The sequence below is a fragment of the Hypanus sabinus genome, chromosome 7, assembly GCF_030144855.1.
Source record: "Hypanus sabinus isolate sHypSab1 chromosome 7, sHypSab1.hap1, whole genome shotgun sequence".
Taxonomy (NCBI): domain Eukaryota; kingdom Metazoa; phylum Chordata; class Chondrichthyes; order Myliobatiformes; family Dasyatidae; genus Hypanus; species Hypanus sabinus.
Window position 1 is genome coordinate 107,174,317 of NC_082712.1, and position 23,765 is coordinate 107,198,081.

Genomic DNA, 23,765 nt, shown 5'->3' on the forward strand with positions numbered 1-23,765 from the left:
TCCCTTACCAAAACCCCCTTCCCCACCTCACTGAATTGTGTCTACATTTGTTTTAAAGTATCCAGACCCCTTAAGGAAAAGTCCAAAGCTCGCAACACTGACAATTTCTTTTCCCTCCTCTCTCGTATGCATGATCAGTTACTTTAAAACAAAAGAGAACATTGCAGAATGTCAAGCTGGCAGGAAAATATAAATTTTATCAAATAAATTGAGAGATCACAGAGCATGTGAGATGAAGAGGGATCTGGATGTCCTAGTACATGAATTACAAACAGCAAATAATTAGGTAGTCAATGTTTTTTTAAAATCCTGGTGGAGGTCTTTCACCTTCAATGTTTCACTTTCCAGAAATGTTGCCTAACCTGATCAGTGCTTCAGGCATCCACAGTATTTTAGTTTTCAAAATGGTCTTTATTGTTAGGAAAATAGATCAGAAAAGCAGAGTGTGCTTTAGTGGTACAAGTGAGTTTATATTTGAATTAAGGTGGATAGTATTAGTCTCCTGGTCCATGGAAGAATGTCACTATTGGGTGAAGTTCCGGTTTACTGGACATTAGAATGAGCAGATTATTTTATAAGGTTAAATAGGCTGGGCTTGTGTCTGCTGAAGTTTAGAAGAGTGAAAGATAATAAAGTAACATCCTGAGGGATCTTGATAGGGTGGATGTTGAGATGTTTTCACAAGTTGGAAAGTAAAAGGTCATCGTTTAAACAGGGGCTCGTACTTAAGGCAGATAAGATCTTGAGTCTTTAGAACTCTTTCTGAAAAGGCAGCAGATGTAGTCTTCCAATATTTTTGATTGATAAATTCTTGGTAAGCTTGAGGGTTACTGAGGTTGGTGAGAGCATGTTCAAGGGAACTGTCAGACTAGTCTGATCTTAGTGACAGCAGGCACAGATACTGCTCCTGCACCTGATTTTGTATGTATCCTTGTACATAAATATTCTAGTTCCCAAGAGCAGGTTAGAGGCTGGTTGGTGAGGGAATTACCTCCTGATACCCTGAGGCCTTTTCCCATATCCACAGCACATTAGCAGTGTGTTGGAATTTTCCACACATGCCTGAATGGACAACTCCATCAATTTAAAAGTTGATATCATTCAGGACAAAGTAGTCCGCTTGACGGCAGAATTTCCCAATGATTATTTCTAACTACTCAGCTGGATTAGGGTCATAAGACTGCAGATGCTGAAATCGGAAGCAACAAGCAATATTCTTTGGTATTTAAACTTGTGAAGACTTGTACATCAACAAGATGTGCTAGGCTTCTCATCAAAACTAGTTTCCCAATTATTTACAAATCAGCAAGCTTACTGTTGTCTTTTTGCGCCTCTACATCTTTATCTTAAATTTGTTTCTGGACTTGTAGCAGTAATCAGCACTTTTAAGCTTTTTGGTCCATTTATGTTGTAAGTAGAATGTTGATTGGGCTTGCAAGGCAGGCTAGATGTACGAAATATGATACTTTCTCAGGAAGTAGGATGAGAAGAACTAGGTCAGCATGAACTAAAAACAGCAAATTTAAAATGTTGGAAAAAGTGTGGTGATCAGGAAGCATCAGCAGAAAGAGAAAGTGTTTGATAATGAGGACCCATCATTAAAACTGAGAAAAAAGTTAGTGTAAGTAGTCCTGTAGTTATGATTTTTGTTTATTAAAGGGTTGTTGACCCAAAATGTTGGTTTTTCTTTCCATAAATGCTTTCTGGTGTAGTGTGGTGGACAATGAAGAAGGTTATCTAAACTACAACAGGATTTAAATCTACTGGGAACATTGGCAGGCTGATGGCAGATGGAATTTTGCTCTAACTTCAAGATAATACATTTCTATAAGTTAAGACAGAACAGGACCTGAGCAGTGAACAGCAGTACCCTGGGGAGAATTGTCGACCAGAGAGACCAAGGGGTACACATACATAGTTCACAGAAAGTGGTGACATAGGTAGGTGTTTGTGAGGAAGGCACGTGACATGTTGCCTTCAGATAAAGCACTGACTACAAGAGCTTTTAATGAGCTGGAGTCACATCTGGAGCATTGTGAACATCCACAGCAGATGCCATCTCATTGGCTCTTCACACAACACTGGAACATCTAGACAGCAAAGATGCATAAATCAGAATGTTCTTTATTATAGTTTGGCATTCAATATGATTAGCCCTTCAGAACCAATTATTAAGCTTCAAGGCCACCACAATTGTATCCTCAATTTCCTCACTCAGGCTCTAGTCTGTTCATGATCTCCATCAGCACAGATGCACAAAGGCTGTGTGCTCTATTCACTTTACAGTTGTGACTGTGTGGCTAAGTACAGTTCCAATGACATATTCAAGTCTGCTGATACTCTGCTATCTTGGGCCAAATTAAAGGTGATGATGAATCAGCATATAGGAGGGAGATTGAAAATCTGGCTGAGTGGTATAATAACAACAACCTCTCAATGTCAACAAGACCGATTATTGACTTCAGAAGGAGGAAACCAGAGGTCATGAGCCAGTCCTCATCAGGGAATCAGAGGTGGAGATGAACAGCAACTTTAAATTCCTTGATGTTATCGTTTCAGAGGACCGGACCTGACCTGGGCCCAGCACACAAGTGCAATTATGAAGAAAGCACACAACAGCGTCTCTACTTTCTCAGGACTTTGCAGAGATTTGGCATAGCATCTATAATTTTGACAAGCTTCTTTCGATGTGTAGTGGAGAGTATATTTACTGCATCACAGCCTGATATGGAAACACCAATGCCCTTGAATGAAAAATCCTACAAAATGTAGTGGATATAGCCCAGTCCATCACAGGTAAAGCCCTCCTAATCATTGAGCACATCTATGTGAACTGTTGTCACAGGAAAGCAGCACCCAGGCCATGTTTCCTTCTTGCTGCTGCCATCAGGAAGAAGGCACAAGAGCCTTCGGGCACACACTACCAGGTTTAGGAAAAGTTACTACCCCTCAACCATCAGGCTCTTTAACTCATCTTAGTTGAAGATAAGTTAGTTCCCACAACCTATGGACTCACTTTCAAGGACTCTTCGTCTAATGTTCTCAATATTTATTGCACATTAATTTATATTAATGTTTCTTCTTTTTGCATTTGCAGTTTGCTGTCTGCACTCTGGTTGAAAGCTGTAGTTTGGAGGTTGTTCATTGATTCTGGTATAGTTATTATTTTATAGATCTGTTGAGTACACCCCCAAGAAAATATATATGGTGACATATATGTGAAGAAGAAGAAAGTCCTCAACTCCGAGTGGAGTCATCGGGACACCATCGTGATGGCATTTTTTAGCAGGCTTTCTTATTTTTATGAGGCCAAGTTGCTAGCTCGATGCTCAACCCAGCACAGATTGAAAGCATGCAAGGGAGCTGGCTGGATTCGAACTTGGGAGTCGTTGCTCTGAAGTCCGGCACTGATGCCACTGTGCACCAGCCAGCCTGACGTATATGTACTTTGATAATAAAATTTACTTTAAACTTTTTGTATTTGCACAGTTTTGTCTTTTGCACACGGGTTTCACAGCCAGCTGGTGCAGTCTTTCATTGATTCTATTAATGGTTATTGGATTTGAGTATGCCCACAAGAAAATGAATCTCAGGGTTGTATATGGATAATAAATTACTTTGAACGCCATGTGTAATACTGGTTGTCATATTATAAGAAGGATGAAATTTGCAAAGATGTTGCCACCAACTGGAGGGCTTCAGATGTGAGACATGAGAGGCAGGGACTTGTTTTCCCCAAGGTATAGAAGGCTAAGGGGTGAACTTGTAGAGGTTTATAAAATGTTATAATGACTCCATCAGTCTTTTTTTTTCCAGAGTTGGGGAGTCTAAAACCAGAGGACATAGGTTTAAAGTGAGAGGGCATAGGCTCAAATGGGACCTGAGGGACCATTTTTCCGCACAAGGTGGTAGGTATATGGAAAGGGTTGCGAGTGGAAGTGGTTGAATCGGGTACAATTACAATGTTTAAAAGAGCACATGGTTTACAGACAGATATGGACCAAAGCCATGTAAATGAGACTAACTCAGGAAGGCACATTGTTTGGCATGGATGGGTTAGGCTGTAGGGCCTGATTCAAAGCTTTATAACTAAGAGCATTTTCAATATTTGTTTCGGATTTTGAACATCTGGAGCTTTTTAATAGCCTCTGACTGGCTTCAGAGATGGGTGCACTCCATTCCAACTCTTTTATGTTCTACAGTACTCTTATATTTCTGATACTAGCACAGAAAATTCAGTAACGATTAAGATGGATTATTTTTGCATTTGAAGGCAGTTATAGCTTGTTTCCATTATTTCTTTGAGTCAAGTGGCAACTTTCTTGACGTTAAACTGACATTATGCAAAATAGCCAGTGGTTCTGTAGATTTCCATGTCCTGCTTTAAACACAGTAGCTAGTAAGTTGTCAAGGAATATTCTGGCACTGCTCATTTACCTATTATATTGATATATGTACTTAACAGTGTCTCTGACGTCACTATATCAGCACTGCTTGAATACAATCCACACTAACCATGGGCTTTTCCCCTGTCTGTCTAGGAAGGTTATCAACTTCTTCCCCAGTGTCATCAAACTAATCATATTAGTTCTCCTTGGAAACATAAAGTAAGTATTCAAATGTTTGTTTTCTTTTGCAGCTAAATACCCCGTGGGCGTTTAAATTTGCCAAATGTACCGTCGTCGACATTAGGTCCAATCTGGAATTGCCAGTTGGCAGACGATTTCCCTCCACGCCGCTCTGACATGTTGGGAAATCATGTACTCGGCAGGTTACAGTAGTGGTTTACCTTTGCCTTCAGCCGGATGAGTCTGAAGAGATCACAGCCCCTTGCAGTGGATGACCAGGACGTCTAAGTGCCTTGTTGTTCTCTTAACGCTCCACCAACGCCTGCTGGCCTGCCTTCTCGACCGTTGGACCATTAATCGGTCTCCTCCGGCCCATTTGCCAGGGCCAGACTTCACACGCTGGGACAGGCAGATCCCCTACCTCACCGAGGGTCGAAGACCCGTCGGCTACCCTCACCTGGTTTGGCCAGTCTGCCGAGACGGTTTACCGGGGAGTTACAGCTACTTGGAGCTGCAGGTGAGAGCTGAGCGCCAGGTGAGGACCAAAGGAAAATGAGCTGCCCTGAAGAAGGGCACGGCAGCTTCCCCCCATCAGAGGTGCTACCCCTCCCTAGACACCCCGTACACCTCGCCATTTGTATAATCTTCATTAAGCTGGCTCTCCGTTCACACTGTCCCACTCTGTATTCAGTCTGGACCTGATTTCGCGGTCACTGTTCTGGCTTCACTCCTCCGTTCCTCACTGTACCTGCTCCAGATGCTCGACACCAGACTGTCTGCCCAGTAATCCGGCACCGGGTCCGGCCGCTTCCTGAATTCCCGAGAGCCCTCGCCGAGTGTTGTTGGCGTTGCCAGGCGACGGCCGGGATCCAGGGAGCTGAGGGGAGGACGCCGGTGAAAGTTTGGAAGAAGGGTGAATGAGAGAGGGAGTGAACAAGGAAAGGGTGGGGGAAGAGAAGGGAGAGTGTGTGTGCGGAGTGGGGGAGGCAGCAACGTCTGAGATTGCAGTCGGTGAGCAGGTTAGGACGAGGAGAAAGGGAGTGGGAAGAGCCGGGGTCGACCAGTTTTGGGGGTGAATCAAGCCACGGGAGCCGAGAGATCCAGCCACCGCGGTTCGAGGCAGCGACTCCCTGCGGACACGGAGCTGAAACGGGAAGAATCACTGGAGTCAGAGCCCCGGACAGGTACTGGAGCCACTCATTCGTTGGATGAACGAATGCGAAATGTTTTCGGTGTGTGTGCGTGCACGCCCAGGGACTGGTTGTTCAAGGATGCAGAGGGTCCTCAGACCGCACTGGTGTGAGATGGAGTGTGTAGAATGTTCACAGCAGGAACTAAGAACTGGACATTTACCGTGGAATATACCGTGTGAATATAAAGGGTGGTGTAGAATGTGTCGCGTGAATACACAGAGGGGTGTGCAATATGCCAGGTGAATAAACTGAATGGGGTGTAATGTACCGGGTGAATATACACGGTGTGTGGAATGAGCTGGGTGAATATACACAGTGGTGTGGAATGTGCTGGGTGAATATACAGAGTGGGGTGGAATGTTCCGGGTGTATATACAGAGTGGTGTGCAATGTGCCGGGTGAATATACAGATTGGTGTGGAATGTTCCGGGTGAATATACAGAGTGGGGTGGAATGTTCTGGATGAAGTTACACTGTTTCGTGGAATGTACCAGGTGAATATACTGAGTGGGGTGGAATGTACCGGGTGAATATACAGAGTGGTGTGGAATGTTCCGGGTGAATATACAGAATGGGGTGGAATGTTCTGGATGAAGCTAAACTGTTTCGTGGAATGTACCAGGTGAATATACTGAGTGGGGTGGAATGTACCGGGTGAATATACACAGTGGTGTGGAATGTTCCGGGTGAATATACATAGTGGGGTGGAATGTTCCGGATGAATATACACGATAGTGTGGAATGTGCCGGGTGAATATACACAGTGGGGTAGAAGGTGCTGAGTGAATATGCAGCGGGGTGGAATGTACCGGGTGGATATACAGACTGGGGTGGAATGTGCCAGGTGAATATACACGGTAGTGTGGAATGTGCCAGGTGAATATACACAGTGGGGTGGAAGGTGCTGAGTGAATATGAAGCGGGGTGTGTAATGTGTCGTGTGAATATACACTGTTTAGTGGAATGTGCCGGGTGAATATGCAGTGGGGTGTGTAATGTGTCGTGTGAATATACACTGTTTAGTGGAATGTGCCGGGTGAATATACAGCGGGGTGTGTAATGTGTCGTGTGAATATACACTGTTTAGTGGAATGTGCCGGGTGAATATGCAGCGGGGTGTGTAATGTGTCGGGTGAATGTACACTGTTTAGTGGAATGTGCCGGGTGAATATGCAGCGGGGTGTGTAATGTGTCGGGTGAATGTACACTGTTTAGTGGAATGTGCCGGGTGAATATACAGCGGGGTGTGTAATGTGTCGTGTGAATATACACTGTTTAGTGGAATGTGCTGGGTGAATATGCAGTGGGGTGTGTAATGTGTCGTGTGAATATACACTGTTTAGTGGAATGTGCCGGGTGAATATGCAGCGGGGTGTGTAATGTGTCGTGTGAATATACACTGTTTAGTGGAATGTGCCGGGTGAATATACAGCGGGGTGTGTAATGTGTCGGGTGAATGTACACTGTTTAGTGGAATGTGCCGGGTGAATATACAGCGGGGTGTGTAATGTGTCGTGTGAATATACACTGTTTAGTGGAATGTGCCGGGTGAATATGCAGCGGGGTGTGTAATGTGTCGTGTGAATGTACACAGTGGGGTGGAACGTGCCGTGTGAATATTCAGTGTTGTGTTGTATGTACTGTCAAGGAAGTGGTTAAGTCAGATATGAGAGCTCCCATTGAGATATTGAGACAGTCTCATGAACAAGTGGGGAGTGTAGGAATGTAGACCACATGGAGACAGAAAGGAGTACTTGGATTGGCATTGTCTACTGCAGGCTCTTTCTTTGTGCTGTTATGTTATAAGTGGGTTTACATCTGGAGTAGGTAGAACCATTGCAATGTTAACCATTGGATGATAAAACACAGACAACGTTGCACCTTTTTACTGCAATGTTATGCTGAACAAAATATGCTCAAATCCTCCTTCTTGTGTTTGCAGGTGCTGGATGACCCTCACAAGAGCCTCATGCGCTATCACCTGCAACACTACGGCTATTACACAGGTCAGTGCACTTACCCTACACACAAGAGCCTGCCCTTAAGGCTCAGAGCTGGCAAAATAGAGGGTCTGCAAGCTATCTGGGTACATCTTTGGCAGGTGCAGAAGCACAAATGTAAGGGAGTGTGAGCTGTTGGAAGATTGGTGTAAAGAAACAGTTTCCCGGACTTAGCCCTCAAACTCTTTCACTAGTCATTGTCTGACTTTTGACTCCTTCCATATTTCTCATCCCATCCTCAATGTCGATACAAAGACAGCTCCACTCTTGTACTAAACATCATTTTCCTTTCTGCTCCTTGCTCTGAAGAAGGCTAATTCACCATCAAGCCTGTGCTAAACCTATGCAGGGGCAATCCCATCTGTCCTAGCTGCTAGTTCTATTTCTGGAGCTTGGTAATCTCCCTTCCAATCTGCACCCCCCCCCCTCCCGAGACTCCATTTAGTTCAATGCTGACAGTGATGATTGAATCCCGAGATACAAGAGAATGCAGATCTTGGAATCTAGAACAACACACTGTCTGCTGGAGGAACTCAGTGTGTCAGGTAGTATTGTGGCAGAGAGAAGGTGGAGAAGTTGTGAACATTTCTGATCGAAACCCTTCATCAGGACTGATTGAATCCACTTACATTGCAACAGATCACTATGGTTTATGTTCCTGTCACCTGTGACTTGTCCCTATAGTTCCCAACATTTCCACCCAGGCAATAGGTTCTTTCTATTTTTCACCTCTGATGATATGAACCATCTCTACCACATGACCTCTCAATGTTCAATGTTCACAAACCCAGCTCTTCACCTTGTCAACGTAAGACACCTGGGGCCAAATCTTTTCTGTGTCTCGCTGCAGCATCACGTCATTCTTGAGGAATGGTGACCAGAAGGTTGTGTACCTTTAGCTATGTCTTATAACAAAGCATATAAGCTCAGAATAGATCTATTAAAAGTGTGTTTGTTACTTGCAAGGGGAAGTCCACCTCCATTCCTCACAATGGATGGTAGGCAGTTTCCTTATTACAGCTTAAAAAGTTCGGCAGATATCTGTTCTAGCTTGTCCCCTGGCTCAGTCCCCGCATTCAGCAACTGCAGTCTTCCGTTCCAGGTCATACAATGTGCCAATCTCCCCCTTAGTTACTCTCCCCGTGGCTACACAATGATCAGAACATTACATGCCTTCAGTCACGTATACACTTAGCATATAGCAAAGCACTCTGTGATTATACAGGTTCTATTTTGTCACATTACAAAGCTTTGAATGCATTTCCACATTCCCTTCTTTTTGTCATCACATAACAACTTAGGTTCATAAGCTTCTGCTTTAAAATACAGCATTCATCTCCACACATTTATGCAATGAATCAGAGTCTTAATCAAGCAAAGATTTCTCCTTTGTCCCTGTCCTGCTTCAATGAGTGCCCATTATCTAATACCCTCTCCTACTGAATCCAAACATCTTATACAGAAATTGCAAGAGGATAATATCAATAGACATTCCATAATGCAGGGCAGCTGCCCATCATCCTAAATGTCCATCAGCTTCTTGGGGGAATTATAACTGTGGAATTGGTATCCTACTTCCTTAATCTTACTGGTGCCCTTTCAAATGTGATCTGTCAAGTAAAGTTATATTCTCCGATTCATCTGTTATATAAGTGCAACATTCTTGTCCGATCGAGACATGTGTGCCTCCCCTCTCAGATAATATAAAATGCAGAAGCATTTGGCTTTATAGTGCCACTGTACAGACTGCCACTAATTCTACCAATATTGTAGGGGAAAGTACTAAGGGGGAGATTGGTACATTGTATGACCTTGAACGGAAGACTCCAGTTGCTGAGTGCGGGGACTGAGCCAATTACAACAAGCTAATACAGATATCTGCCGTACATTTTAAGCTGCCTACCATCAATTGTGGAGAGTGGGGGTGGACTTCCCTTTACAAGTAACAAACACACTTTTTACTGATTGTTGGGCTTGGTCAAAAGCATATGCAATTTCATTGGCCATTTTTTCTCAAGCTGATGTAACCCCCGGGTCGCCTCAGGCTCGCTCAGCTCGTTCTCGTGTAGGGGGAGCAGCCTTCGGCCCCGCCAAACTGGGTAATCAGCTGGTGTGGATGCTGTGTGGTGTCCCCGCCTCGCCCAAAAACAGACAGTACACCATATGTGATTAAATGAGTACAATTTATAAAGCTTACTATAACTAATTGATTAATAATGATATAGTATATATGAAGAAAAAAATAAAGAAAAGGCGCCAAACTTATCAAAGTCCAAACCACTTCGTGCACAACCGTTGGAGCTCAATTACTGAAGTCTTCTGGGCACCATTCGATCCCCTCTGAACTCCTCTACTCGCAGCTCAGGACCCTCCGAAGTGGTCAACCAAGCACATCTAGCTTTATCCCCCCCTCCTTGGAGTACCTCCTGGCCTCGGACCCCCACTTGGCCAGCCTTGACCTTCCTTGCCCAGCTTAGAGCATTGCGTCCCCTCGCGCCGATCTGCCCAAAAGCTCGTCAACAATCACTTACAGACTCAGAAGAAAGAACAACATTAATCCCCATTTGGTTTACAAAGGAATACAATTCTCATTATCAGTAAATTTTAACCCAAACAAGCTTCCAGCACTCTCTCGCAACAAAGAAGCATTCCTGCTAGTTAACAAAAGAAAGAAGCCCTTTTGATTACTTACACAGTAACAAAGAGAAAAAAGAAGAAACCCCCTTTACACTGATGTCATGTTAATCTGTTCCTGTGTTGCTTTACTGGTTCCATAGATAAATGTTACCTTCCCTAGGAACAATACTTAAGTCCTTTTGCACTGAGGTCTGTATTGTCACTTGGGGGTACATACCATCCTCTGAAACTTGTTATTTTCAAATATATATCCCGACCTTCCCCGGTGACAAGCATGAATCCACAACAGCATTAGTATTAGTGACCAGCAATACCTAAAATGTTCCTTCAAATTGAGGCTCCAAACAGTTTGCACCACCACGTGGTCTCTGGGCTCGATGTCTTGGCACTTAGTGTCTTTTGCTGGGCTTCCTTTACTTGTTGATAATATTTGGTAATACCATTTTTGTTAGGTCAATACAATAGTTTAGAATACTCTTGTCCATGTTACTCTTAATCCATCTGCTTAACTCCCAGTGCCGCGTCTAATGGCAGACGCAAGGACTATCCCAATATGATTTAATGTGGGGACAAACCAATGGCTCTATTAGCAGTGGCTCATCATCAGAACCTAATGATGAGCACCTGTTTCCACTTTAGTCCAGTTTTCTCTCACGTTTTACTAAATCTATTCTTAATTGTTCCGTTCATTCTTTCCACTAGGCCCGCTGACTGAGAATGGTGGTTGCAATGAAAATGTTGATCCACCTGTAAGGCTCTGCATACTCCTTTAATTACTTTACCAGTGAAAAGGGTACTGTTGTCGCCAGATGGTTTCCAGGGGATTCCAAGTCACAGAATTATTTCCTTTAACAGACATTTCGCTCCTGTAACTGTATCATTCTTTCTACAAGGAAATGCTTAGTGAGAACACATCAATAATGACTAATACATACTTATACCCTGCACATTGAGGTAATTCAATGAAGTCCATCTGTAAGTGTGCAAAAGTAGCAACTATTACTTGTGTTACGAAATCCCGTAACTGGATGACTTACCAGCAAAGATAGAGAGGTCCGTTGAAGTCTGATGGTACTATGTTTAAAAGTCTTTATTTATGAAAGGGGCACAAAAATAAGATTAATACAAACATTCAGATAAGATACGTAGTCACTACTCAATCTAAAAGCGCGGGTCTAATAATAACCATCAATAAGAAACAGCTCGATCGTTTGTCTAGGGGATAATATATTGTCCGATGGAAATATAAAAGTCACTCAGTTCCTGCAGGCTTCTGGCTTTCGGGGGGTGGGGGGAGGGACTGCTGGGTTTTCACTTGTTGGAGAGAGCGAGAGATTGGTGAGAAAAGAAAACTTGCCCAGGTCTTTATGAAGCAAATCCGTTGAAATCAGGGGAGTGGGCTTCCCCGTTGTTAGCTAAAAGCGGTTTTCCATGATTCCAGCCACGGATTCCAGGCACAGAATCGAATGCACGTGGCTTCCTTCAAATGGCTTCCCGCTACTACGGGGTTGTTAGCGTTTCTTCTGGTGCGTCTGAAGGGGGTGTTCCCCCAGACCCTCCTTTACACTTCCTCACGGGGTCTCAGATGTCAATCAGGTTGAGATGATGCAATCTCTCTCTCAACCAGCCCACTTTGCCCAAGGGCTTTACACGTGGGCTCCATGAGACAATAGTCAATGTCGCATTATTTTGCATCCCGGTGGAACGCGGTATTCGGCACGTCTCTCTCTCCCATTTCCTGGGTCTACTGACCCCTCCTCAACTAGTGCTCTTGCGATTTTCACAAAGGAGGGGGCTCCCCCGCCCCTTCGGCCCCTCAGAGCTGTGGTGCATTCATAACACTTGTACCTGTTTTCCCTGATCCTGTAAGGCACACGTCATACATTGTTAACAGACTTGTTCTGCAACTTGAGGTACTCAGAGGAAATACCAAGTCTGGTTTCTTTGGTAAGTCACAGTACCAATTTACCTGGGGCCACAATGCATCCATCTGGGAGAAGCCACATGCCATTGTGCTGCTCACAACCCAGCTTTTCCTACTTAACCCTTTTGTCTGATTGAGCAGTGGACTGGTATGCTTTTATGCCATCCAAAGTGGGGGGTGTCTTTAGGGCCAACTGCGTGAGGCCGCTTGCTTCTGGCATAACAAGGGTGGGCCTAATTGCTGCCATTATTGCAGTACATTCTGCCATTTTATTGCCCTCAGTGACCACATCCATTTGTCCACATTTAATATTCACCACCTGTTTTGGCTCCTGTAATGCTATCAATAAATTTTGTGTAATAGAGGCCACCCCCCACCACCGAGGTCAGAAGTCTCTTTAGTTACCAGATCTGTCCATGAGTCAAAGGCATAGTGCGTCAGTATAAATATTGACAGTCTGGCCTCTAGGAAGTATACAAGTCCTAGTGAGCATGAAGAGCACCACTCATTGTGCTGAAGTAGACACTGGAAGTGCCGCTGCCTCCACAACATGAGTAAGGGAAATAGTTGCATATCCTCCACATGGTTTCCCACACTTTTACATAAAGCTGAGCCTTCAACAAAGAAAATTAAATAGTTGCATATCCTCCACATGGTTTTCCCATACCGTTACAACAAAGAAAATCATATCTGCATTAGCAATAGGTGCACCATTAAGGTCCTCACGGGCTTTTATTACTTCCTGTGTAACAGTTTTATAGCAGTGTGGATCAATGTCTTCCTCTGCAGGGAGAAGAGTGGCTAGTTTGAGCTGCACAGCAAGTAATTCTAACATTCAGTTTTGTTAATGATCAGTTTTGTTCTTGTCTAGCAAGGGCAAAATGAGTAAGTAACATCTCCATGATATGTGGGACATGGACATAAGTATAAAGATTAAGAGTCAGAGATTGCAAGGGTTGATCAGAAGACTATTGAGTTACTGAAGACAACTCAGTAAACGTTTAGCTATTGGGTCTAACTAAGCACTGAAGTAAACAATTGGCCTTTGTCTTTACCCATGGTCCAGAGTCAAAGCAGCCTGAGCAAAACCATTCTTATGGTGAATGAAAAGGTGAGGACCAAAGCTAGGGCAGATACCATTGCCTCTTTTATACTGTGGCGAGCATTGGGTCCATAATGACAGACGAGGAAGATTGTTAGCTCAACGACCGTTTTATTGTGATAAACTGACTGGTCACCCTGACCCGGAGAGTGAACCCAACCAGTCTCATACAGACGGGGGAGGTGACTATCACACACCTCGGTTACAGTCAGGGTGACCCACAAATACACAAGCAAATAACTGTATAATGCAAGCTAAAATGTAACAGTAAATGAACTGGAACTTCCCACCATAATCCCACAAAAGTATTTTAACACAAGAACAATAAACAGTACTGGTCATTAGAAATGCAGGGGCGGGCTTTCAATCATGCCCCACCTGAGAATGTCACAATACATTCAAATGCCTTCCCAGCTTCCAGGGTCCAGCATAACAGATCTGTTGTCTGGGAAGAGATATCTTCTGTAGGGGTCTAACCATAGCCGCATAATCTAAAAGCCACTATCTATAATACCCAGTCATTCCCAGGAAATGCTTCATTTCCCTGTGAGTCGTTGGCTGAGAGGCTTTGACTATTGCTTCAACCCGAGTCCTTGTATCCCCATACATGTAATATAATATAATATAATTATGGAGAAGAATAGGACTGGACCCAGGGTTCAGATTTTTGATTGGAGAAAGGCTAATTTTGAGGAGATGCGAAAGGATTTAGAAGGAGTGGATTGGGACAATTTATTATATGGGAAGGATTTAATAGAGAAATGGACGTCATTTAAAGGTGAAATTTTGAGGGTACAGAATCTTTATGTTTCTGTTAGGTTGAAAGGAAAGGTTAAAAGTTTGAGAGAACCATGGTTTTCGAGGGATATTGGAAACTTGGTTTGGAAAAAGAGAGAGAGATCTACAATAAATATAGGCAGCATGGAGTAAATGAGGTGCTTGAGGAATATAAAGAATATAAAAAGAATCTTAAGAAAGAAATTACAAAAGCTAAAAGAAAATACAAGGTTGCTTTGGCAAGTAAGGTGAAAATAAATCCAAAGGGTTTCTACAGTTATATTAATAGCAAAAGGATAGTGAGGGATAAAATTGGTCCCTTAGAGAATCAGAGTGGACAGCCATGCATGGAGCCAAAAGAGATGGGGGAGATTTTGAACAATTTCTTTCCTTTGGTATTCACTAATGAGAAGGATATTGAATTGTGTAAGGTAAGGGAAACAAGTAGGGAAGTTATGGAAACTATGGCAATTAAAGAGGAGGAAGTACTGGCGCTTTTAAGGAATATAAAAGTGGATAAATCTCCGGATCCTGATAGGATGTTCCCTACGACCTTGAGAGAAGTTAGTGTAGAAATAGCAGGGGCTCTGACAGAAATATTTCAAATGTCATTAGAAACGGGGATGGTGCCAGAGGATTGGCGTATTGCCCATGTTGTTCCATTGTTTAAAAAGGTTCTAAGAGTAAACCTAGCAATTATAGGCCTGTAAGTTTGACGTCAGTGGTGGGTAAATTAATGGAAAGTATTCTTAGAGATGGTATATATAATTATCTGGATAGACAGGGTCTGATTAGGAACAGTCAACATGGATTTGTGTGTGGCAGGTCATGTTTGACAAATCTTATTGAATTTTTTGAAGAGGTTACTAGGAAAGTTGACGAGGGTAAAGCAGTGGATGTTGTCTATATGGACTTCAGTAAGGCCTTTGACAAGGTACTGCACGGAAGGTTAGTTAGGAAGGTTCAATCTTTAGGTATTAATATTGAAGTAGTAAAATGGATTCAACAGTGGCTGGATGGGAGATGCCAGAGAGTAGTGGTGGATAACTGTTTGTCAGGTTGGAGGCCGGTCACTAGTGGTGTGTCTCAGGGATCTGTACTGGGTCCAATGTTGTTTGTCATATACATTAATGATCTGGATGATGGGGTGGTAAATTGGATTAGTAAGTATGGAGATGATATGAAGATATGTGGTGTTATGGATAATGGAGTAAGTTTTCAAAGCTTGCAGAGAGATTTAGGCCAGTTAGAAGAGTGGGCTGAAAGATGGCAGATGGAGTTTAATGCTAATAAGTGTGAAGTGCTACATTTTAGCAGGACTAATCAAAATAGGACATACATGGTAAATGGTAGGGCATTGAGGAATGCAGTAGAACAGAGAGATCTAGGATTAATGGAGCATAGTTCCATGAAGGTGGAATCTCACGTGGATAGGGTGGTGAAGAAAGCTTTTGGTATGCTGGCCTTTATAAATCAGAGCATTGAGTATAGGAGTTGGGATGTAATGTTAAAATTGTACAAGGCATTGGTGAGGCCAAATTTGGAGTATTGTGTACAGTTCTGGTCACTGAATTATAGGAAAACTGTCAACAAAATAGAGACAGTACACAGCAGATTTACTAGAGTGTTACCTGGGTTTCAGCACCTAAGTTACAGAGAAAGGTTGAACAAGTTAGGTCTTTATTCTTTGGAGCATAGAAGGTTGAGGGGGGACTTGATAGAGGTATTTATGAGGGGGATAGATAGAGTTGACGTGGATAGCTTTTTCCATTGAGACTAGGGGAGATTCAAACAAGAGGACATGAGTTGAGAGTTAGGGGGCAAAAGTTTAGGGGTAACACAAGGGAGAATTTCTTTACTCAGAGAGTGGTAGCTGTGTGGAACGAGCTTCCAGTAGAAGTGGTAGAGGCAGGTTCGATATTGTCATTTAAAGTAAAATTGGATAGGTATATGGACAGGAAAGGAATCAAGGGTTATGGGCTGAGTGCAGGTGAGTGGGACTAAATGAGAGTAAGCGTTCGGCATGGCCAAGAAGTGCCGAGATGGCCTGTTCCCGTGCTGTAATTGTTATATGGTTATATATCCCAGAATAGGGGGTGTCCCAGATAAGTAAAGACTGGTTGTACAAACAGTAGTTTCTGGTTTGATACTTTATGATCTTTCTTAGTTTTGTTTGTCCAAAAGTAGAGGGAGTCCTGCTCTCAAGCTCCTTTGCTTGGGGAGGTCAACAGGGTGTCATCCAGATATTGTATTGGAGTAGAGCCTCGGGAAACTCCTTCTTGCATTTGCAATTTACATTCAAAAACACCGATTGTATCAAAACTATTTTCCAAGGAATATCAAACTCAAAATCAATATGTCAAAAGTCTTGAGCACAATATTTTATGTTCTGTAATAGAAAGCAATCCTTGTTAATAAAGCAACTTTTAGGACTGCTCCCAAAATATTCAAACCTTTTCATAATTGTTAATTTCAAATTCCCAATTTAACTGTCCACCAATGAGCAATTTCCCCAAATGCCTATTTCCCTCTGAAATGTGGCATCTTATACTTGGAATACAGATGCACAGATATCCACCTGCTTACTTTGACTAAAATCAATTACATAAAAAACAAATAAAGAAACACAAACGAAAAATAACAGGCAGAACAAAAGAAATACTTGTACTTTTCTTCCTTCAGAACCTTCACAAGTCACTGCAAAACTGAAAGTAAGCAGTTAATTCTCATCATGAAAAGCTTTCACAGATTTTACAAAGAACCAAGAAGCGGAGGGCGGTGGATTGAGCACAAAAACAAATTCACTCCAGAGTAAAATATTTCACCCAACCAACTCTTTTCTTCTGAAGCACAGGATTAACTCAAACTTCCACTCAAACTCAAACTCACATGTGGCCACATTTCACACAATTAAAAGATGCAAACCAGCCACACTTTACTGCAGCTTTTATATCTGGTTTAAACATTTTGTAAGATCTCCAGTATTGTGTTTCTTTTTATGTACTGATTTCTGTATCACTTTCGTAGCTACCTTTAAATCACTGAACTGTTTCTTCAATTCCTCCACCTCCATTTTAGCTACTTGAATCGCTTCCTCCTGTTTATTCTTTACTTTAACCAGCTGTTTACATGGTGACTGAAACTGGTACATTCATACTTCTCTGCGTCTATACGTCAGTAAGTTTCTCTCTGTTAATCAGATGAAGACACAGCCTGTCCAGTCTCTCACTTGTCCTTTAATTCACTTACTGTTAAATCCTTAATCAGTGCAGTCTATACCACTACAGCATCCTGTGGGTAATGTTACTTAGTTGTTACTCTAATTTTTATGTACAATTGTTGAATTAGGAGCAATCAATTACTGCCGCTTCTCTTTAACTAACAATAACTGACTGCGCCCCTGACATTGGATTGACCCTTTCATGTGTCCTTGTCACTGTCTCTTCACTTTACTGTCTCACGTCTAGTGTCCCAGATGCTGGGTCGATTCTGTGTAAGTGTCCCTGACATTGAACATCCAACTCTTTTGCATGAACCTTTTTACTGCCCCGGTTGATTTGTAGGGACACCTCTACCCTAAAAAGAACATTTCAGCTCTCTGGAACTGGAATTGAAATTGGTTGACTATTGTCACATGTACCAAGATACAAGAAAAGCTTGTCTGTGTCAAATCATTACACAGTGTGTTGAGATAGAACAAGGTAAAACAATAACAGAATGCAGAGTAAAGTGTAACAGTATAGAGAAAATGCATTGCAGGGAAACAAAAAAGTACAAGATCATGATGAGGTAATGAGGCCTAGAGTCCATTTTACCATACAAGAGTCTGGTGACTGTGGGTTAAAAGCTGTACTTGAGCCTGATGCTTTCAGGTTTGAGTATTTTCTGACAGGTGGGAGCGGGGAGGGTTGGTTCTGTTTCCATTTTCAATACAGTCTCTGCAGTCCACATGCTTTAGTTTTATGAAGCCATATGTTATCATTCACCTCTTTAATACCCACAACTGGAATGACACTGCTAAAGGGGTATTGATGGAGAGGTCCTAGAGGAGAAGGAATGGGGGCATCATGAGGGTGGGTATGTTGGTCAGACAGTGAGGATAGGGACTGAAGCACAGAGGGAGATGGGTTTCGAGGGTTCGGATATTGGTCAGATGGTGGGGATGGGGATTGGAGCCACAGAGGGAGATGAGTTTCGAGGGTGCGTGGAGCCACTGAGGGAGATGAGTGTCGAGGGTTGCTAGGTTGTTCAGACAGTGGGGTTAGGGATTGGAGTGCTGAGGGAGATGAATTTTGAGGGTTGCTACGTTGGTCAGATGGTGGGGATGGGGATTGTAGCACAGAGGGAGATGAGTTTCGAGGGTGGGTATGTTGGTCAGACAGTGGGGACAGGGATTGGAGCCACAGAGGGAGATGAGTTTCGAGGGTGCGTATGCTGGTCAGACAGTGAGGACAGGGATTGTAGGACAGACGGAGATGAGTGTCGAGGGTTGCTATGTTGTTTAGACAGTGGGGTTAGGGATTGGAGTGCTGAGGGAGATGAGTTTCGAGGGTTGCTACATTGGACAGACGGTGGGGATGGGGATTGGAGCCACTGAGGTAGATGAGTTTCGAGGGTTGCTACGTTGGTCAGACGGTGAGGACAGGGATTGGAGCCACAGAGGGAGATGAGTTTCAAGGGTTGCTATGTTGGTCAGACGGTGAGGACAGGGATTGTAGCACAGTCGGAGATGAGTGTGGAGGGTTGCTATGTTGTTCAGACAGTGGGGTTAGGGATTGGAGTGCTGAGGGAGATGAGTTTTGAGCGTGGCTATGTTGGTCAAACAGTAGGGAGGGGTATTGGAGCCACTGATGGATGCGAGTTTCGAGGGAGGGTATGTTGGTCAGACGGTGAGGACAGGGATTGGAGCCACAGAGGGAGATGAGTTTCGAGGGTGCGTTTGCTGGTCAGAAGGTGCGATGGGAATTGGAGCCACAGAGGGAGATGAGTTTCGAGGTTTGCTACATTGGTCAGACGGTGGGGACGGGAATTGGAGCCACTGAAGAAGATGAGTTTCGAGGGTTGCTACGTTGGTCAGACAGTGAGGATGGGGATTGCAGCACAGACGGATGTTAGTGTTGAGAGTTGCTATGTTGTTCAGGCAGTGAGGATGGGGATTGGAGCCACTGAGGTCGGTGAGTTTCGAGGGTTGCTATCTTGGTCAGACAATGGGGATGGGGATTGGAGCCACTGACGGAGATGAGTTTCGAGGGTTGCTACTTTGGTCAGACGGTGAGGACGGGGATTGTAGCACAGACAGAGATGAGTGTCGAGTGTTGCTATGTTGTTCAGACAGTGGGGTTAGGGATTGGAGTGCTGAGGGAGATGAGTTTTGAGGGTTGCTACGATGGTCAGACGGTGGGGATGGGGATTGGAGCCACTGAGGGAGATGAGTTTTGAGGGTTGCTACGATGGTCAGACGGTGGTGACTGGGATTGGAACCACAGAGGGAGATGAGTTTCGAGGGTGCGTTTGCTGGTCAGTAGGTGCGATGGGAATTGGAGCCACAGAGGGAGATGAGTTTCGAGGTTTGCTACATTGGTCAGACGGTGAGGACGGGGATTGGAGCCACTGAGGGAGATGAATTTTAATGGTTGCTACATTGGTCAGATAGTGGGGACAGGGATTGGAGTCACAGAGTGAGATGAGTTTCGAGGGTTGCTACGTTGGTCAGACAGTGAGGAGAGGGATTGCAGCACAGACGGAGATTAGAGTTGAGGGTTGCTATGTTGTTCAGACAGTGAGGATGGGGATTGGAGCCACTGAGGTCGGTGAGTTTCAAAGGTTGCTGGCTTGGTCAGACAATGGGGATGGGGATTGGACCCACTGAGGGCGATGAGTTTCGAGGGTTGCTATGTTGGTCAGAAAGTGGGGTTGGGAATTGGAATGCTGAGGGAGTTGGGTTTCGAGGGTGGCTATATTGGTCAAAACGTGGGGATGGGTATTGGAGCCACTGAGGGATGCAAGTTTCGACAGTGGGTAGGTTAGTCAGACGGTGCGGATGGGGATTGGAATCACTGAGGGAGTTGTCTTTCAAGGGTGGTTACATTGGTCAGACAGTGGGGATGGGGATTGGAGCTACAGAGCGAGATGAGTGTCGAGGGTTGCTATGTTGGTCAGACAGTGGGGTTAGGGATTGGAGTGCTGAGGGAGATGAGTTTTGAGGGTTGCTACGTTGGTCAGACGGTGGGGATGGGGATTGTAGCACTGAGGAAGATGAGTTTCGAGGGTGGGTATGTTGGTCAGACAGTGGGGACGTGGATTGGAGCCACTGAGGGAGATTTTTTTTGATGGTTGCTACATTGGTCTGACAATGGGGACAGGGATTGGAGCCACAGAGGGAGATGAGTTTCGAGGGTTGCTACGTTGGTCAGACGGTGAGGACGGGGATTGTAGCAGAGACAGAGATGAGTGTCGAGTGTTGCTATGTTGTTCAGACAGTGGGGTTAGGGATTGGAGTGCTGAGGGAGATGAGTTTTGAGGGTTGCTACGATGGTCAGACGGTGGGGATAGGGATTGGAGCCACTGAGGGAGATGAGTGTCGAGGGTTGCTATGTTGGTCAGACAGTGGGGTTAGGGATTGGAGTGCTGAGGGAGATGAGTTTTGAGGGTTGCTACATTGGTCAGACGGTGGGGATGGGGATTGTAGCACTGAGGAAGATGAGTTTCGAGGGTGGGTATGTTGGTCAGACAGTGGGGTTAGGGATTGGAGTGCTGAGGGAGATGAGTTTTGAGGGTTGCTACGATGGTCAGACGGTGGGGATAGGGATTGGAGCCACTGAGAGAGATGAGTTTCGAGGGTGGGTATGTTGGTGAGATGGTGGGGATGGGTTTGTAGCACAGAGGGAGATGAGTGTCGAGGGTTGCTATGTTGGTCAGACAGTAGGGTTAGGGATTGGAGTGCTGAGGGAGATGAGTTTTGAGGGTTGCTACGTTGGTCAGACGGTGGGGATGGGGATTGTAGCACTGAGGAAGATGAGTTTCGAGGGTGGGTATGTTGGTCAGACAGTGGGGATGGGGATTGGAGCCACAGAGCGAGATGAGTGTCGAGTGTTGCTATGTTGTTCAGACGGTGGGGTTAGGGATTGAAGTGCTGAGGGAGATGAGTTTTGAGGGTTGCTACGATGGTCAGACGGTGGGGATGGGGATTGGAGCCACTGAGGGAGATGAGTTTCGAGGGTGCGTTTGCTGGTCAGTAGGTGCGATGGGAATTGGAGCCACAGAGGGAGATGAGTTTCGAGGTTTGCTACATTGGTCAGACGGTGGGGACGGGGATTGGAGCCACTGAGGGAGATGAGTTTCGAGGGTTGCTACGTTGGTCAGACGGTGAGGACGGGGATTGTAGCACAGACAGAGATGAGTGTCGAGTGTTGCTACGTTGTTCAGACAGTGGGGTTAGGGATTGGAGTGCTGAGGGAGATGAGTCTTGAGTGTTGCCACGAGGGTCATACGGTGGGGATGGGGATTGTAGCACAGAGGGAGATGAGTTTCGAGGGTGGGTATGTTGATCAGACAGTGGGGATGGGGATTGAAGTGCTGAGGGAGATGAGTTTTGAGCATGGTTATGTTGGTCAAACAGTAGGGACGGGTATTGGAGCCACTGATGGATGCGAGTTTCGAGGGTGGGTATGTTGGTCAGACAATGGGGACGGGGATTGGAACCACTGAGGGAGATGAGTGTCGAGGGTTGCTATGTTGGTCAGACAGTAGGGTTAGGGATTGGAGTGCTGAGGGAGATGAGTTTTGAGGGTTGCTACGTTGGTCAGACGGTGAGGACGGGGATTATAGCACAGCCGGAGATGAGTGTCGAGGGTGGGTATGTTGGTCAGACAATGGGGATGGGGATTGGAGCCACTGAGGGAGATGAATTTTGATGGTTGCGACATTGGTCAGACAGTGGGGACAGGGATTGGAGCCAGAGAGGGAGATGAGTGTTGAGGGTTGCTCTGTTGTTCAGACAGTGGGGTTGGGGATTGGAATGCTGAGGGAGTTGGGTTTCGAGGGTGTGTATGTATGTCAAAAAGTGGGGATGTGTATTGGAGCCACTGTCGGATGCAAGTTTCTAGGGTGGGTATGTTGGTCAGACGGTGGGGATGGGGATTGAATTGCTGAGGGAAATGAGTTTTGAGCGTGGTTATGTTGGTCAAACAGTAGGGACGGGTATTGGAGCCACTGATGGATGTGAGTTTCGAGGGTGGGTATGTTGGTGAGATGGTGGGGATGGGGTTTGTAGCACAGAGGGAGATGAGTTTCGAGGGTGGTTATGTTGGTCAGACAATGGGGATGGGGATTGGAGCCACTGAGGGAGATGAGTGTCGAGGGTTGCTATGTTGGTCAGACAGTGGGGATGGGGATTGGAGCCACTGAGGGAGATTTTTTTTGATGGTTGCTACATTGGTCAGACAGTGGGGACAGGGATTGGAGCCACAGAGGGAGATGAGTTTCGAGGGTTGCTACTTTGGTCAGACGGTGAGGACGGGGATTGTAGCACAGACTGAGATGAGTGTCGAGTGTTGCTATGTTGTTCAGACAGTGGGGTTAGGGATTGGAGTGCTGAGGGAGATGAGTTTTGAGGGTTGCTACGTTGGTCAGATGGTGGGGATGGTGATTGTAGCACTGAGGAAGATGAGTTTCGAGGGTGGGTATGTTGGTCAGACAGTGGGGACGTGGATTGGAGCCACTGAGGGAGATTTTTTTTGATGGTTGCTACATTGGTCAGACAGTGGGGACAGGGATTGGAGCCACAGAGGGAGATGAGTTTCGAGGGTTGCTACGTTGGTCAGACGGTGAGGACGGGGATTGTAGCACAGACAGAGATGAATGTCGAGTGTTGCTATGTTGTTTAGACAGTGGGGTTAGGGATTGGAGTGCTGAGGGAGATGAGTGTCGAGGGTGGGTATGTTGGTCAAACAATGGGGATGCGGATTGGAGCCACTGAGGGAGATGAGTTTTGAAGGGTTGCTACGATGGTCAGACGGTGGTGACTGGGATTGGAACCACAGAGGGAGATGAGTTTCGAGGGTGTGTTTGCTGGTCAGTAGGTGCGATGGGAATTGGAGCCACAGAGGGAGATGAGTTTCGAGGTTTGCTACATTGGTCAGACGGTGGGGACGGGGATTGGAGCCACTGAGGGAGATGAATTTTAATGGTTGCTACATTGGTCAGATAGTGGGGACAGGGATTGGAGTCACAGAGTGAGATGAGTTTCGAGGGTTGCTACGTTGGTCAGACAGTGAAGAGAGGGATTGCAGCACAGACTGAGATTAGTGTTGAGGGTTGCTATGTTGTTCAGACAGTGAGGATGGGGATTGGAGCCACTGAGGTCGGTGAGTTTCAAGGGTTGCTGGCTTGGTCAGACAATGGGGATGGGGATTGGACCCACTGAGGGCGATGAGTTTCGAGGGTTGCTATGTTGGTCAGAAAGTGGGGTTGGGAATTGGAATGCTGAGGGAGTTGGGTTTCGAGGGTGGCTATATTGGTCAAAACGTGGGGATGGGTATTGGAGCCACTGAGGGATGCAAGTTT

General features: G+C 45.1%; 1 protein-coding gene across 1 annotated transcript in view; it reads left to right on the plus strand.

Annotated features, from left to right (window-relative positions):
• Window positions 1-5,446: 5,446 nt before the first annotated feature.
• Window positions 5,447-23,765, plus strand: part of agbl2 (AGBL carboxypeptidase 2) — a 257,815-nt gene continuing 239,496 nt past the window's right edge. The window contains exons 1-2 of the mRNA XM_059975339.1: window positions 5,447-5,752; window positions 7,704-7,767. Of these exons, the coding sequence (XP_059831322.1) occupies window positions 7,731-7,767 (37 nt within the window). The 5' untranslated portion in view covers window positions 5,447-5,752; window positions 7,704-7,730. The remainder of the gene's footprint in view (window positions 5,753-7,703; window positions 7,768-23,765) is intronic.